This window comes from Coregonus lavaretus, assembly GCF_964263955.1.
Source record: "Coregonus lavaretus genome assembly, chromosome: 5".
Lineage (NCBI taxonomy): Eukaryota > Metazoa > Chordata > Actinopteri > Salmoniformes > Salmonidae > Coregonus > Coregonus lavaretus.
The window spans coordinates 14,164,209-14,182,340 of record NC_139992.1 but is presented as its reverse complement, the minus strand read 5'-3'; the positions used below and the strand labels follow the sequence as shown (position 1 = coordinate 14,182,340).

At 41.5% G+C, this 18,132-nt stretch overlaps 1 protein-coding gene across 1 annotated transcript in view; it reads right to left on the bottom strand.

Annotated features, from left to right (window-relative positions):
• LOC311128814 (low-density lipoprotein receptor-related protein 1B-like) overlaps nucleotides 1-17,380 on the bottom strand; it is a gene marked incomplete at both ends in the record, with an annotated part of 602,749 nt that extends 585,369 nt beyond the window's left edge. Inside the window, one exon of the mRNA XM_084161045.1 lies at nucleotides 17,296-17,380. Coding sequence (XP_084017171.1) covers nucleotides 17,296-17,380 — 85 coding nt within the window. The remainder of the gene's footprint in view (nucleotides 1-17,295) is intronic.
• Between the last annotated feature and the right edge of the window lie 752 nt (nucleotides 17,381-18,132).

Sequence of the window (18,132 nt, the reverse complement as noted above, 5' to 3'; positions counted from 1 at the left end):
ATTAGCTATTCAGGAGTCTTATGGCTTGGGGGTAGAAGCTGTTGAGAAGTCTTTTGGACCTAGACTTGGCACTCCGGTACCGCTTGCCGTGCGGTAGCAGAGAGAACAGTCTATGACTAGGGTGGCTGGAGTCTTTGACAATTTTGAGGGCCTTCCTCTGACACCGCCAGGTATAGAGGTCCTGGATGGCAGGAAGCTTGGCCCAGTGATGTACTGGGCCGTACGCACTACCCTCTGTAATGCCTTGCGGTCGGAGGCCAAGCAGTTGCCATACCAGGCGGTGATGCAACCAGTCAGGATGCTCTCGATGGTGCAGCTGTATAATTTTTTGAGGATCTGAGGACCCATGCCAAATCTTTTCAGTCTCCTGAGGGGGAATAGGCTTTGTCGTGCCCTCTTCACAACTGTCTTGGTATGTTTGGACCATGATAGCTTGTTGGTAATGCGGACACCAAGGAACTTGAAGCTCTCAACCTGTTCCACTACAGCCCCGTCGATGAGAATGGGGGCGTGCTCAGTCCTCTTTTTTTTCCTGTAGTCCACAATCATCTCCTTTGTCTTGATCACGTTGAGGGAGAGGTTGTTATCCTGGCACCACACGGCCAGGTCTCTGACCTCCTCCCTATAGGCTGTCTCATCGTTGTCGGTGATCAGGCCTACCACTGTTGTGTCGTCGGCAAACTTAATGATGGTGTTGGAGTCGTGCCTGGCCATGCAGTCATGGGTGAACAGGGAGTACAGGAGGGGACTGAGCACGCACCCCTGAGGGGCCCCCGTGTTGAGGATTAGTGTGGCAGATGTGTTGTTACCTACCCTTACCACCTGGGGGCGGCCCGTCAGGAAGTCCAGGATCCAGTTGCAGAGGGAGGTGTTTAGTCCCAGGATCCTTAGCTTAGTGATGAGCTTTGAGGGCACTATGGTGTGATAAGACCAAATCAAGGTGGTGGGTCACAAATTAAAAACAGTTTTTTTTTAATCTACCTGCAGTAGAGCATGTTGGGAAATATGATAATGATGGGCATGGTTTTGGTTCAAAATAAGCCCTTATGAAATACATATAGTTTTCAGTTAAATCTCCAACAAAAAATTATAACATAGTTACTTATGTTCTCACTTAGTGAAGTCCATAGGACTAAACATGGATGAACGCAAAGAGCATGTCTCTGTCACTAACACATACAGTCATGGGTGGTAACTCCACAATACATTCGAAAGGCAAGGCACTCTGGGAATATTCAAATAAGGTTTTACACTAAGCATTGTGTTAATTCCAGTGTGTATATGGTCCCACTCTTTCAGTGTTGATTTAACACTGGAGAATTTGCTCTGTACTTTTAACCTTTGCAGCTTTTACAATGTGTTATGCAATGTTCTGTTTACACATTATATAGTGCAGTAAATATATACAATACTATTCTATCTCATCTACCATTATATGACCTTATCTTCAACTCAACTAATTATGATCATATTAGGGATATAATATGATTATAATATGATTATTACTTTATTTTTTATTATATCAATAATTTAATTGTGATTATCTTCCAAGGAACAGCCATCTCAGTAGTACTAGCTGGCTTAGCCCGGCACTTTGAGACAAGTCCACAGAGACAGGCCCCTTTTCAGTAGGAAACACTCATTGATCATTAATCACAAACCAATTCTGTAACATTAAACCCCTCGCCGATGAATAATTAAGTCAAGTTAGAAGAATTAGCACAAACAGATCATGTGGGTCGAACAAACAGGCTCCTCCTCCACCTGCAGACTCAAATCAATCCAGTCAAGTCAATTTACCAGCGGATGGCTGGAGATCTTCCACCATGCCACCCAATCTACAGCTGATTTAATTGTCATCTATTAAGATCATGCAGAGTGACACTAAGTTATCACAATCAAAATCCAATGGCGCCACTTTCGACAAGTGTCTTATTGAGCTTCAGTAGCATCCAGTAACCCCATCAAGACCATATCAAGCACTCTAGAAGCACCTGACTGTATATGCCTGCTCACATACCCTGGGGCCATGAGCTACTCTATCTAGCCTAATCCTGTGTAGAACTGAGGAGTCCACTGACAGGAGCATTTAACTGATAGAATTGGATAGAATGTCTTGTCTTGGTAGCTAACTTCTTTTTATAACATATATAATTCTATGCTCGCTTCGAGGCAAGTAACACTGAAACATGCATGAGAGCATCAGATGTTCCGGACGACTGTGTGATCACGCTCTCCATAGCCGATGTGAGTAAGACCTTTAAACAGGTCAACATTCACAAGGACGCAGGGCCAGACAGATTACCAGGACGTGTACTCCGAGCATGCGCTAACCAACCGGCAAGTGTCTTCACTGGCATTTTCAACCTCTTCCTGACTGAGTCTGTAATACCAACATGTTTCAAGCAGACCACCATAGTCCCTGTGCCCAAGAACACTGAGGTAACCTGCCTAAATGACTACCGACCGTAGCACTCGTCTGTAGCCATGAAGTGTTTTGAAAGGCTTGTCATGGCGCACATCAACACCATTATCCCAGAAACGCTAGACCCACCCTCATTTGCATACCGCCCGAACAGATCCACAGATGCTGAAATCTCTATTGTGCGCCACACTGCCCTTTCACACCTGGACAAAAGGAACACCTATGTGAGAATGCTATTCATTGACTACAGCTCGGCGTTCAACACCATAGTGCCCTCAAAGCTCATCACTAAGCTAAGGACCCTGGGACTAAACACCTCCCTCTGCAACTGGATCCTGGACTTCCTGACGGGCTGCCCCCAGGTGGTAAAGGTAGGTAACAACACATCTGCCACGCTGATCCTCAACATGGGGGCCCCTCAGGGGTGCGTGCTCAGTCCTCTCCTATACACCCTGTTCACTCATGACTGCATGGCCAGGCACGACTCCAACGCCATCATTAAGTTTGCCGTTGACACAACAGTGGTAGGCCTGATCGCCGACAACGACGAGACAGCCTATAGGGAGGAGGTCAGAGACCGGGCCGTGTGGTGCCAGGACAACAACCTCTCCCTCAATGTGATCAAGACAAAGGAGATGAATATGGACTACAGGAAAAAGAAGAGGACTAAGCACACCCCCATTCTCATCGACGGGGCTGTAGTGGAGCAGGTTGAGAGCTTCAAGTTCCTTGGTGTCCACATCACCAACAAACTAACATGGTCCAAGCACACCAAGACAGTCGTGAAGAGGGCAGGACAAAACCTATAAGGAGACTGAAAGTATTTGCCATGGGTCCTTAGATCCTCAAAAGGTTCTACAACTGCACCATCGAGAGCATCCTGACTGGTTGCATCATTGCCTGGTATGGCAACTGCTCGGCCTCCGACCGCAAGGCACGCCAGAGGGTAGTGCGTATGCCCAGTACATCACTTGGTCCAAGCTTCCTGCCATCCAGGGCCTCTATACCAGGCGGTGTCAGAGGTAGGCCCTAAAAATGGTCAAAGACTCCAGCCACCCTAGTCATAGACTGTTCACTCTGCTACCGCACGGCAAGCGGACCCAGAGCGCCAAGTCTAGGTCCAAGAGGCTTCTAAACAGCTTCTACCCCAAAGCCATAAGACTCATGAACATCTAATCAAATGGCTACCCAGACTATTTGCATTGCCCCACCCAACCCCCCTCTTTTACGCTGCTGCTACTACTCTCTGTTTATTATCTATGCATAGTCACTTTAATAACTCTACCTACATGTACATATTACCTCAATTACCTCGACTAACCGGTGTCCCCGCACATTGACTCAGTACCGGTACCCCCTGTATATAGCCTCGCTATTATTATTTTTCTGCTGCTCTTTAATTATAGGTTACTTTTATTTCGTATTATTTTACATTGTATTTGTTTTGGTGATTTTTTTGGTATCCTTTCTTAAAACCGCATTGTTGGTTAATGGCTCGTAAGTAAGAATTTCACTGTAAGGTCTACGCCTGTATTTGGTGCACGTGACAAATAACATTTGATTTGATTTGATCTGCACTGTAGCAGGCTTTGCCTGCAACATCACATTTGTTCCTTTGCCATGTACAGGTAAAATAAAGGAAACACCAACATAAAGTGTCTTGATAGGGCGTTGGGTCACCACGCGCCGCCAGAACAGCTTCAATACACCTTGGCATAGATTGTACAAGTGTCTGGAACTCTACTGGAGGGAGGAGACCATTCTTCCAAGATAAATTCTATAATTTGATGTTTTGTTGATGGTGCTGGAAAACGCTGTCTCAAGCGTCGCTCCAGAATCTCTAATAAGTGTTCAATTGGGTTGAGATCTGGTGACTGAGACACACACACATATATACAGTACCAGTCAAAAGTTTGGACACACCTACTCATTCAAGGGTTTTTCTTAATTTTTACTATTTTCTACATTGTAGAATATTAGTGAAGACATCAAAACTATGAAATAACACATACTGTATGGAATAATCAAGTGCTCAGCATATGTGGGAACTCCTTCAAGACTGTTGGAAAAGCATTCCAGGTGAAGCTGGTTGAGAGAATGCCAAGAGTGTGCAAAGCTGTCATCAAGGCAAAGGTTGGCTACTTTGAAGAATCTAAAATCTAAAATAGATTTTGATTTGTTTAACACTTTTTTTGGTTACTACATGATTCCATATGTGTTATTTCATAGTTCTGATGTCTTCACTATTATTCTACAATGTAGAAAATACTACAAATAAAGAAAAACCCTTGAATGAGTAGGTGTCCAAACTTTGACTGGTACTGGGTATATATATATATATATATATATATATATATATATATATATATATATATATATATATAAATATACTGAACAGAAACATAATCGAACATGCAACAATTTCAAAGATCTTACTAAGTTACAGTTCATATAAGTAAATCAGTCAACAGAAACAAATTCATTAGGCCCTAATCTATGGATTTCACATGACTGGGCAGGGGTGCAGCCAAGGGTGGGCCTGGGAGGGCATAGGCCTACCCACCTGGAAGTAAAGCCCACCCACTGGGGAGCCAGGCCCAGCCAATCAGAATGAGTTTTTCCCCACAAAAGGGCTTTATTACAGACAGAAATACTCCTTGCTATTTTGTTTTTTTAATGCAGATCTTAACTTTTTTAGTACATAATGTCTCCGCCATCATTTCTTATGACTGAAAAGTGCTTCTAGACATCAGAATAGCAATCACTAACCTCGATTTGGATAAAGATTTCTACTTCGGCAGCTCTAGACGTTCTGCTTACGCCGGACCACGCCCTAATCCCTGGGACTCGAAAGAGGATGTAGCGGCAAAAAAGAGCCAGGCGAGGGGACCTCCAAACGAGATTACGTTGGCGAACAAAGACTGCCATTGCCCTCTGTTCTGTTGGCGAATGTGCAGTCACTGGAGAACAAACTGGATGAACTCGGTTTGAGACTATCCTATCAACGGGACCTGAAGAACTGTAATATTCTATGTTTCTCTGAGTCTTGGCTGAACGAGGACATGGATATACAACTCGCTGGTTTTTCTATGCATCGTCAAGATCGGACGGCAGACTCAGGTAAGGAGAGAGGGGGAGGGGTGACTCTTTGTTAACAACAGCTGGGGCTATCACAAAACCGGATATGTCCACTGAAGTCCGCAAAGCATATTGCATGTAACAGACAGTTACATGACATTTTCGGACCACTAAACAACTATTGACTTAGAACCACAGTGAGTTACCGCAAGTTGCAAAGAAAACAGGAGCTGCCTCCACTATTCCAGCACCATTTCAATTTCAACATTTCAACATCATCAAATCGCCTCTGCTTAGTCTAATACAAGGACAACTAAATGACACAAAACATAATTTAGTCCAATCAAGGTAAGCTAAATATGATGTGGCTGTCCATGGTTCTGATTTCTGTGTGCGTGCACGTTCGTGCAAGTACAAAAACATGTTGACTCACCCTACTTGTAGAGAAATGCCAATGCCACCCTTCTCTCTTTCATGTTGATGAAACGGTCTATCACTGTCATACAGTACACGCTTTTATTGTTGTTGTCCTAGGTTACCTGGCTAAAATGCTTGCTCGCTGGCCTAACTTCCATTCATGGGCAATGTTAGCTAGTTAACATTAGCCTTATAAATCTAGCTACATATTGAACTTCCATCCTCTCAGGCCAGGGGCACAACAATTTATGAATTAATGGTTGGATCAGAATCGTTGTTATAATCATTGACCAGTACGGAGAATTAAGTAAAACCACTAGTCCAAATCCTTATCTCCATTCATGGCTAATTTAGGAAAGGGCCAATTTTAGCTGCTAGCCACCAGAGGACAACACAACGAGATGCAACAATTCAACTTTTTCTGTCAATGACGTATGCTCTCAATGGGATTTTATAGGAGTGACGCTAAAATCCAAGCTGGCTTCCCTTGACACTTTTTTTGGTGCGCCAGGACCATTCACAGTTGCTCTAACTCAGTTTAGCTAAACGCTGATTGGCAAAAACAATTATCAAGGGAGGCCAAATGCTCGCTGGCTTCCCTTGCCTTTACTGCTACTGGCGGCAACAACAGATAGCCTACACAGAGGGGCGCTGTTTCACTCGCTCGGATGCTTTCTCCTGTGAGATACATTCAGCCTCTTGCGAATTGAAGGAAAATTCTGAAACACAGAGAGACGAAAGATACGTTCTTTTTTGGGGGGTTTTGTAAAAAATTTTGGGAAGCCTGGCTTCCCTTGGCATCCATCTATACACGCCACTGCAGACCATACTATTTACCAAGAATATATTTTGGGAAAAGGATCATTACAGGACTAACCTCGAATCCTACTATGCCTGCTCTGACACTTGTCGGATGCGGCAGGACTTGCAAACTATAACGGATTACAAAGGGAAACTCAGCAACGCAAGCCTACCAAATGAGCTAAATGGCTTCTATGTTCGCTTCGAGGCAAGCAACACTGAACCATGCATGAGAGCACCAGCAGTTCTCGCTCTCCGTTGCCGATGTGAGTAAGACCTTTAAACAGGTTAACATTCACAAGGCTGCGGGCCAGATGGATTACCAGGACGCGTCCTCAGAACATGTGTATTCAATGACATTTTCAACCTCTCCCTGGCCATGTCTGTAATACCTACATGTTTCAATCAGACCACCATTGTCCCTGTGCCCAAGAAAACCAAGGTAACCTGTCGAAATTACAATCGACCCGTAGCACTCACATCTGTAGCCATGAAATGCTTTGAAAGGTTGGTCATGGCTCACATCAACACCATCATCTCAGACACCCTGGACCCACTCCAATTTGCATAACGCCCCAACAGATCCACAGATGACACAATATCTATTGCACTCCACACTGCCCTCTCCCCCCTGGATAAGAGGAACACCTATGAGAGAATGTTTTTCATTGACTACAGCTCAGCATTCAACACCATAGTGCCCTCCAAGCTCATCACTAAGCACAGGACCCTGGGACTGAACACCTCCTTCAGCAACACATCCACCACGCTGACCCTCAACACGGGGGCCCCTCAGGGTTGCGTGCTTAGTCCACTCTTGTACTTCCTGTTTACACATAACTGTGTGGCCGCGCACAACTCCAACACCATCATTAAGTTTGCTGACAACACAACAGTGGTAAGACGATGACAATAGGGAGGAGGTCAGTGACCTGGCATTATGTTTCCAGGACAACAATCTTTCCCTCAACGTCAGCAAGACAAAAGAGCTGATCGTGGACTACAGGATATGGAGGGCTGGGCACGCCCCCATAACACATCGACGGGGCTGTAGTGGAGCGGGTCAAGTTCCTCTGTGTCCACATCACAAAGAATTAACATGGTCAACACACACAAACACAGTTGTGAAGAAGGCATAACAACGCCTCTTCCCCCTCAGGTGGCTGAAAAGATTTGGCATGGGCCCTCAGATCCTCAAAAAGTTATACAGCTGCACCATTGAAAGCATCTTGGCTGTTTGCATCACTACTTGGTATGGCAACTGCTTGGCATCTGGCGCTACAGAGGGTAGTGGGTACGGCCCATTACATCACTGTGGCCGAGCTCCCTGCCATCCAGGACCTCTACACCAGGCAGTGTCAGAGGAAGGCCCTATAGGCCATCCAAGTCATAGAATGTTCTCTCTGCTACCGCATGGCAAGTGGTACCGATGCACCAAGTCTGGAACCAACAGGAACCTGAACAACTTCTACCCTTGAGCCATAAGACTGCTAAGTCGTTAACCAAATAGCTAACCGGACTATCTGCATTGACAGAACACATGCTGGTCTATCTTAACACAGCCAGTTGGGTCTTAAAGTTGGGATATTGATGCTGGGTTATTGAGCTATGAGCCACTGTGGCAAAAAAAAAAAGAGAAGGTAAATGGATATTTGCACAGTATAAACTTAACATGATGTACTTGAATGACATTTACTCTCACGGGTGGACAAAAATGACAATCTGAAAGCCACGCCCAAAATAGGCCACGGCTTTGGATTACCCAAACATGCGTTGTTGTTTCTTGTTTTGTTGTATGTTTATTGAGTTAATAAACATGTACGCTTTTCACGCTGCACCTTGGTCCGACCCGTCTCTCAACGATCGTAAACTTGGCATCTGAAACACTGTAGTGGGTTCAGAACAAAAGCTCTCACAGGACAACTTATATACCCTAGAATTACTTTACCTGGCAAACACTCTGCATCAAAACTCAGAAGAACAGACATATGTAAACTTTTAATTATAATTACTGACCCCCTACAGTCACATTTTGGCACCAGTAGAGTAGATGTCTAGTTATATAAACCACGCCCCTCCGCAAATGCGCTTTCTCCAATGTTGGTTACAAGGCGGTCCTTGTTTAAATTAGGTAAGAGAATATCATGTTACCATTGGTGTATTAAAATGAGAGTTAGGGTCACCCTATCCACTTAATAATCCTGCCTCCTGAAACCAAGTGTTTGACATGGGGGAGGAGACCAGTAACTTTATGATAAAACTTGATCAATGTAGAAGCAACAGTCATTGTTCATACTTTGGTCATCATACTTTGATCTGGTTTCTTCCAAATATCATCACATTTCATGAAAAACATGTTTTTTTAATAAGATTTGTTTTTATATTTTAAAAATAATACAAAATATAGACATACAAACGACTACATCATACAAACATCACTACATCACACGTGCCCAGACCCACTAGCCATGCTCTACCAACTGAGCTACAGGGGACATTACCTATGACATCCATCTTTCCAATGCCGCACATAACTTTTACATTTGTAACATTCCCAGAAGGCATGAATTATTGAGTCATTAGTAATTTTACACTTCAGACATGACTCTGCCATTGTGCTGTAGAATTTGTGAATTTTGTCTCTTGAGTAATACATTCTATACATAAATTAATACTGGATTAAACGCACATTTTCGTTAAATGTAATCTTGTTAGTTATGTTCCAACATTCCCTCCATCTTGTGCCAATATCAGTTATTTTTAAATCTTGGTTACAATAGTTTCTATTTTTTTCTAAGACATTGTCAGTTGGATAGGCTCTCTGCAATGTTTTGTATAGCTTACCTATCATATGAATATCCCTTTCTGACACAAATAGGATTCCCTCAAGATGGCTCTGATGTCGAAAATATTTAAAATCTGAATTTTCTGTTATGAAACTTTGAAGTTGGATATATTTGTATTTGGTCAAACCAAAATTGCTTTTTAAAGCTGTCATGGAAATACATGTATTTCCTATTACCAAGTCATTTATGGTTTCTATGACTTTAGTTTTCCATGTGGGCCAATTTATCTATGAATTCTGAAAAGCTATCCAAGGATTGTTCCATAAAGTTGTGTTTCTAGGGAGTGATATTGGTTCTTGTAAAATATATACAGTGAGGGAAAAAAGTATTTGATCCCCTGCTGATTTTGTACGTTTGCCCACTGACAAAGAAATGATCAGTCTATCATTTTAATGGTAGGTTTATTTGAACAGTGAGAGACAGAATAACAACAACAAAAAACAGAAAAACGCATGTCAGAAATGTTATTAATTGATTTGCATTTTAATGAGGGAAATAAGTATTGACCCCTCTCAATCAGAAAGATTTCTGGCTCCCAGGTGTCTTTTATACAGGTAACGAGCTGAGATTAGGAGCACACTCTTAAAGGGAGTGCTCCTAATCTCAGCTTGTTACCTGTATAAAAGACACCTGTCCACAAAAGATATCAATTAATCAGATTCCAAACTCTCCACCATGGCCAAGACCAAAGAGCTCTCCAAGTATGTCAGGGACAATATTGTAGACCTACACAAGGCTGGAATGGGCTACAAGACCATCGCCAAGCAGCTTGGTGAGAAGGTGACAACAGTTGGTGCGATTATTCGCAAATGGAAGAAACACAAAATAACTGTCAATCTCCCTCGGCCTGGGGCTCCATGCAAGATCTCACCTCGTGGAGTTGCAATGATCATGAGAACGGTGAGGAATCAGCCCAGAACTACACGGGAGGATCTTGTCAATGATCTCAAGGCAGCTGGGACCATATTCACCAAGAAAACAATTGGTAACACACTACACCGTGAAGGACTGAAATCCTGCAGCGCCCGCAAGGTCCCCCTGCTCAAGAAAGCACATATACATGCCCGTCTGAAGTTTGCCAATGAACATCTGAATGATTCAGAGGAGAACTGGGTGAAAGTGTTGTGGTCAGTTGAGACTAAAATGGAGCTCTTTGGCATCAACTCAACTCGCCGTGTTTGGAGGAGGAGGAATGCTGCCTATGACCTCAAGAACACCATCCCCACCGTCAAACATGGAGGTGGAAACATTATGCGTTGGGGGTGTTTTTCTGCTAAGGGGACTGGACAACTTCACTGCATCAAAGGGACGATGGACGAGGCCATGTACCGTCAAATCTTGGGTGAGAACCTCCTTCCCTCAACCAGGGCATTGAAAATGGGTCGTGGATGGGTATTCCAGCATGACAATGACCCAAAACACACGGCCAAGGCTATACATTTAATGTTCTTCCATATCGTTATAGTGTTCTTAACTATGAGGTTGTCCTTTAGCTTTATCCTTTGAAAATAGACATGTAAAAAGATTATGGGATGAGCATGCACATCTTCATTATGTACCAATTATTCCTCTTTATTGCATTTAACTATACCTATACTGCATGTCACAAGTAAAAGCCTTGGGTAGCGAGTTGATAAAATTCCAAGGCTGGAAGGTTAAAACCACCATCAGACTTAGGAAGATTCCTTTTCATTCTATGAATTGTATTTGCCCATATAAAGTCTATTATGACAGAGTATAATTTTTTAAAGAATGTCTTCGGTGGGGTAATTGGTATTACCGAAAATAAATACAAAAACATTGGTAGCCATGCCATTCTAAAGAGGTTTATTCTATCTGTAAGATTTATGGGAAGATTTTTCCATTGAATTAAATCTGCTTTCATATTGTTGCATAAAGGAATAAAGTTATCTATATATATTTGTTGTTTGTCACTTAGCAACCATCCTAAGAATGTTATATTTTTTGTGGTCCACTTAAAATTATTTGTTTGTTTTTTCCACATTCATTTTATAACCTGAGATTTTTTAATATTCTGGAGAAGAAAAAAATGCAAAGGGTCATTGAGTTTTCAAGATTGGTCAAGTATGTCAGGAGATCATCTGCAAATAAGTTTAGTTTATATTCCTGTTTACCAATACTGATACCTGCTACGTTTGGGTCCTCTCTAATTCTTTCTGCAAGCGGTTCAATTGCCAGTGCAAACAATAGGGGGGAGAGCGGACATCCCTGTCTTGTGCCTCTTTCTAAAGCAATTTAATCAGATAATGTATTACTCATGTATATTTTTGCTTTAGGACATTTATACAATATTTGTATTAAATGTATTATTTCAGCTGGAAAGTTGAAAGCTTCCAAAGTTTTGAATAGGAAAGGGCCTTCAAGACGATCAAAAGCCTTTTCGGCATCAACAGCCATTATTGATTAATCTATTTCTTGTTTTTTATGTATTGTATTAACCTGAAACATGTTCTTGTATTTGTTTGTAAGTGTATATCCTCTGTATCCTTGGTCCTCTGTAGCTCAGGTGGTCCTCTGTAGCTCAGCTGGTAGAGCACGGCGCTTGTAACGCAAAGGTAGTGGGTTCGATCCCCGGGACCACCCATACACAAAACATGTATGCACGCATGACTGTAAGTCGCTTTGGATAAAAGCGTCTGCTAAATGGCATATTATATTATATTTTTAATCAACCCTGTTTGATTGATATGTATCAAGTCTGGTAAGACTTTTGCCATTCAATTGCTTATAAATGTTGTTATTATTCTATTGTTACAATTTATTAAACTTATGGGTCTATAATCAGCAGGGGACTCTCCAGATTTTTCTGGTTTTAATATAACGGAAATAACTGTTTGATAAATGGAACTAGGAAATACTGAATTAAGTGACGTGTGTTGTCATTTCTGTAAATAGGGGGGCTACTTGGTCCCAAAATGTTGACTAGAATTCTATTGGAAAGCCATCGAATCCTTGTGCTTTTCTACATGCAAATGTTTTAACAGTGTCTAATATTTATTCTTGGGTGATCTCTGTTATTAATGATAATTTTTTGTCTGCTGATAGTTGCTTCAGAGTTGAGTTTAAGAAGGCTATCGGAAACATCCCACTGTTGTTTAATTCTGATTTATATAAATGTTCATAGAAACTTTTAGAATTGCCATTAATTGCATTGTTTGTAATTACCGCTTTTGTACCTTTATCTTTTACAATTATAACTGGTTTAGCATGCATTAGTTTTGTGAGAGCTGCGAGATATTTACCAGGTTTATTTGCCATTAAGCAGCTTTATTTGAGTTTACCCTGTAGTTGTTAGCTCTCTTCAGAAGTAAAAGATCCTATTCCTGCTTTAGTTCAGAAATTTTATAGATTTTGTTTAACCTTGTAAAGGTTTTTTATGGACTTTTTCTAAGACAGTGATTGATTTTTCTTACATTTTTCTTTCTAAATCAGATGTAACTTTTGCAGAGTATGAGATTATCATTCCCCTAATGTACGCGTTAACGGCATCCCAAATTACTGTATATCGGGGGTCTTTTACATATTTAATTCAAATTTGGTTCCAGAACATGCGTTCTCTTCATTCTCCAAATGTTGTCTCTAAATATATTTACTATTGATGTAATTAACCTCCTAAGGATCGGACCCTTTCTTTCAATTTTCGCCTAAAATGACATATCCAAATCTAACTGCCTGTAGCTCAGGACCTGAAGCAAGGATATGCATATTCTTGATACCATTTGAAAGGTAACACTTTGAAGTTTGTGGAAATGTGAAATGAATGTAGGAGAATATAACACATTAGATCTGGTAAAAGTTAATACAAAAACATGCAGGTTTTTTTGAAGAACCAAGTAAAACATTTTAACAGACATAATAATAATAATATGCCATTTAGCAGACGCTTTTATCCAAAGCGACTTACAGTCATGCGTGCATACATTTTTTGTGTATTGGTGGTCCCGGGGATCGAACCCACTACCTTGGCGTTACAAGCGCCGTGCTCTACCAGCTGAGCTACAGAGGACCACATGACATGACATATGAGGGTGGTGGGCATTCCATAGAATGGGAGGATCATAGTATAAATTCATAGTTATTGTATACATTACATATATAGAGTTTGTGGACATGTGGACTGAGCAACCAAAAATAAATAAATACTAAATAAACATTAAGCTAAGTACTTAAGGTGCTATGCCTTTTTAGGGCTTTTAAGCTGTGCAGCGACACTCCCCATCCAAACTGACAGAGCTTGAGAGGATCTGCAGAGAAGAAAGGGAGAAACTCCCCAAATACAGGTGTGCCAAGTTTGTAGCTTCATAACCAAGAAGACTCGAGGCTGTATTCGCTGCCATAGGTGCTTCAAGAAAGTACTGAGTAAAGGGTCTGAATACATATGTAAATGTGATCTTTCCTGTTTTCTTTTTATACATTTGCAAAACAATCTAAAAACCTGTTTTTGCTTTGTCATTATGGGGTATTGTGTGTAGATTGATGAAGGAAAAAAAAACAATTTAATCCATTTTAGAAAAAGGCTGTAACATAACAAAATGTGGAAAAAGTCAAGGGGTCTGAATACTTTCCACTCACAGCCTCTTGCCCACATACACACACATCCATAGAACAATCACTGAAAATTATTGACTTACATGCTATATTTCCGCTTTTATACTGTCCTTTCAGTGTCCATGTATCTCATTGGCATCGGCTAATTCTATCGTTACTTCCTAGAGAAGAACAGTTACTTGGGGACAATAGAGTTTATATTGTATTGCGGGGAGGGGCAAGGAATATTGTCTCAATTTATGATAAGCTGATCTTAGGCATCACTGTATGTAGCCTAGTGTGCTTCTGTTTTTTCCGCTTCTGCCTCTCCTCAGGGCACTGGGCTCTCTTCAACTGGAAAGGATTCCTGCAGCCTGTTCAGGGCTTGATCGGAGCTTGTGAACTTCCATACTTTTTTAATTTAGCATTCTTCTGCTTCACATCGATCCGATGGCATTGCACCAGATCCTCTGGCACCATGTCTCTGTCACTAACAAACACAGTCATGGGTGGTAACGCTACAATTCACTCAAAAGGGAAGGCACTCTGGGATATATTCAAATAAGGTTTTACAGTAAGCAGTGTGTTAATGTAACCCTAGTTCCAGTGTGCATATGGTCCCACTTTTTCAGTGTTGATTTAAAACTGGAGAATTTGCTGTGTAGCTCTGCATGTAGACTACTGATTTACTGATTTTATCCGTCAACAGGAACGCCTTCCGTCCCATTGGACGATAGTCCATCATAGCATGATGCTCACTCAGATAGATAGCATCTCATCTCATCTAATTAGCCCCTGAAGGCAACCTTTCTGATCTCATTAGATTTAATTAGGGAAACATTACTGCACCTATCCTGTGCCGTGAAACATATAACCTTAGCCCAGCTTGGTAAAAGGGGCTATACATTTCTAACAACCTTGAGCTGTTTGTATGTAGTGATGGTTATCTAGTATGGCGGTCACCACAGGAGATCAAGGGTACTGTGATAAAATAAAAGCAGGTTGGTTTGGGCTATAGCTACCTCCTCTCCTCAACTCTCATCATGTCATTGTGTCTGCTCAGCGTTGTACTGCTACCCCCTGGCTGCTCTGCTCAATGCTAGATGGCATGGACTGATTTAAGAAAGGGGGCGTATTTACTGTAAGTATCATACATTTTTCAAGATGAATACCCACAGAAAAATACTTGGTTTTCTTCTGAGGAAAACCATTAGCCAACAGTAATTTAAAATCAAAACTTAACCCCCAAATGACTTTACCAGTATCTGGTATTTTGCACAGGCATGCTGAAGGTCTATTAAATCAAAAATGTAATGTAATCTTGACTCCTTTATGAAAAGGTTCCTCCATCTCTCCCATTAATAATTAGTTTCTACAGAAGTATCCACAGGGGGATGGATACCAGACCAGTTCACAGTTTCTTTTTAAGAAGCTACCTGGATTTCACTCGTGCTATTCTAATGGCAGTATCCGAATATGTCTGATATCATCTGTGAGGTATAATTAAGCAATAAGGCATGAGAACCCGGGTATTATCGTGTGATAACTCCCGACTAAGGGCCGTTCTTAGGCCCGAGATGAAGCCCGCTTATCAACCAATCAGCATCCAGGATCCAAACAACCGTTTTATAAGACTATTTAATGTGCAGACCTGAACAAAATTAACCTCTGTGGAAAAGGTGGTCAATATCACATTGCTACCGAGCACTCAATAGTATGGTGAAATGGATGAAAATCTCAGTAACAATGTTTTAGAGATGCGTGTGTGTCAGACCTGGATTCAAATACTATTTAGGGTATTTCAATTACTTTCAAAGGCAGATATGCATTTAGATATTTTTTATTTGAAAAGTAAAGTTATTGAATATTGGAATGTATTTGGATATACACCTGGAAATCATTTGAAAAAACTGTAACTCAAATACACTCCCATGCAAAAACACAGGTATTTGAAAATAGTATTCGAAATAACTCAAACACAGAGAAAATAAGTATTTAAATAACAAATAATCAAATACAAAATATGTATTTGAACCCCTGTGTGTGTGTGTGTGTGTGTGTGTGTGTGTGTGTGTGTGCGTGCGTGCGTGCGTGCGTGCGTGCGTGCAGGGTTGTTGGTTCGATTCCTACGGGGGAGCAGTACGACTGAAATGTGTATACATGCGCTCAGAGTGAACCTGTCTGTTTTTTATTTAATTGTACAGAAATCCATGCCGAAATTCAGTCGCTCTTCATGCAAACTTACAAAGCCTATAACACCGATTTCTTTACTTTGATTTGAGATGCCTGAGTCATAGCAACAGCGCAATGCTAACAAAACACAACCTCAACACTCTCTTTGTATTTCAGGTGTTTTTGTCTGAGCAGGAGGGCGTCCACCGGGAGTTGGAGCTTCAAATTAATATTTTCATTTCAACGACTAAAGTAAACATTGTTTCTCTCACCTTCTGTGATTGCCTGCGGTACTGTAGTTTCCATGGCTTTCGCGCTCTGTTGGGGGTATTTGATTACATTTTCTATATTTATATTGCCTGCCTGTCAACACAGCAACTAGACCAACAAACTCAAACTAAATGAGCTGAAAGGTAGAATATTAATGTTAGAGAGCATCAAAACGATCTAATTGATCAGCTGACAGATGGAAGGGGGTGGGGAGGTTTCATATCATTATGAATATACGGTGCGCCTGTCACTGCATCCCATGTTGCGGTTGTCACCTGCTGCATTCTACAGCCTACAACATGGGGCTCCACGGTCCACTCATAATATTCCATGAACTATGATCTAGTCTACTTATGCATATCAAATTCAGAGTAAATTCAGTATTAAGTTATATTAGTTCATCATTCTGAATAGAAATACAACATACACAAAGAACATAATTTTGACTAAATTAGTCTGGTGTCAGAAAATGGGGATGAATGGGGAGTCATTCCATTCAATTCGCGTTTGCACCTTCGCCAGAACCATGGTGGGCAATTCGTAAATTAGTCATCAATGAATCTGACTAGCAAAGGGCGAATAAAATGAACATTATGTTGAAACATAATGGTAGACAACTGAATTATCCTGGTAGCATGCATCGGTAGCCTACCGGTAAAGCCTACCGGTAAAGAGTGAACCAGCCAAGTTTGATCGGACTGCGCATCTCTTACGCCCCTGACTCCCTGCCTCTCTTACCTTGCTCTGCATTCACCGCTGTCAGGGTCTTCACGCACGAAAATAATCCCGATATGGTGAGAAAGGCGCTTATAAATTCGGACATCGTTGCGGAGTGTGGGCTGAACAGCCACAGCACTTCTCTCACGCGAGTCTCGGAGAGCCCTGCTAATCGAACGTCGTTCTTCAGGGATGCCAAGAGGAATATGCAGAAGGGATCAGCAACACTTCCTCGCTCCGTACGTTCACATAGATCTGCAGTTATCTGCTAGGTGTTCAGCTAAACAGATTTACGGGAGACAGTTTGGGAGGGAGAGAGCGATGAGAGAGAGAGGCAAAGAATGGGAGGCGGGGGGATGGGAGTGTGGGAGGATACAGAATGTTGCACGTCTTGACTTATTTAAACACATAGTAGTGTGTTATATTACTTAGAGGCGTTGGAACCTTGTCACAACACAAGATGGGAATCCGTTAAAGGCCCAAACAGTCATTCTGATTCCCATGTAAAATAGCCTTTGGAGTGACTAAAACATAACCCATAATATTTTCCCATGATAAAAATGCTAAATATTTGAGAAAAATTGTCTCATGTCAAATTACCAAGAAGTCTGAAAAGACAGACTGAGTGGATGGTTCTTTGAAAACGCCTATGTCAAGCAACATGGATGCAGTGAGCAGTGTTGCAGGGAAATTATACATTTGCTGATACACAAAGCAACTCAAACACCATACATCACATGATGGTTTCACAAATTATTTGTTTATCCTGTTTGGTTATTTTAACAGAATCAATATAGCCAAAATGTTAGCTGTAAAATGTAGCCCTAATAACGTTGTCAGCACTGTTTATCAAGGTAG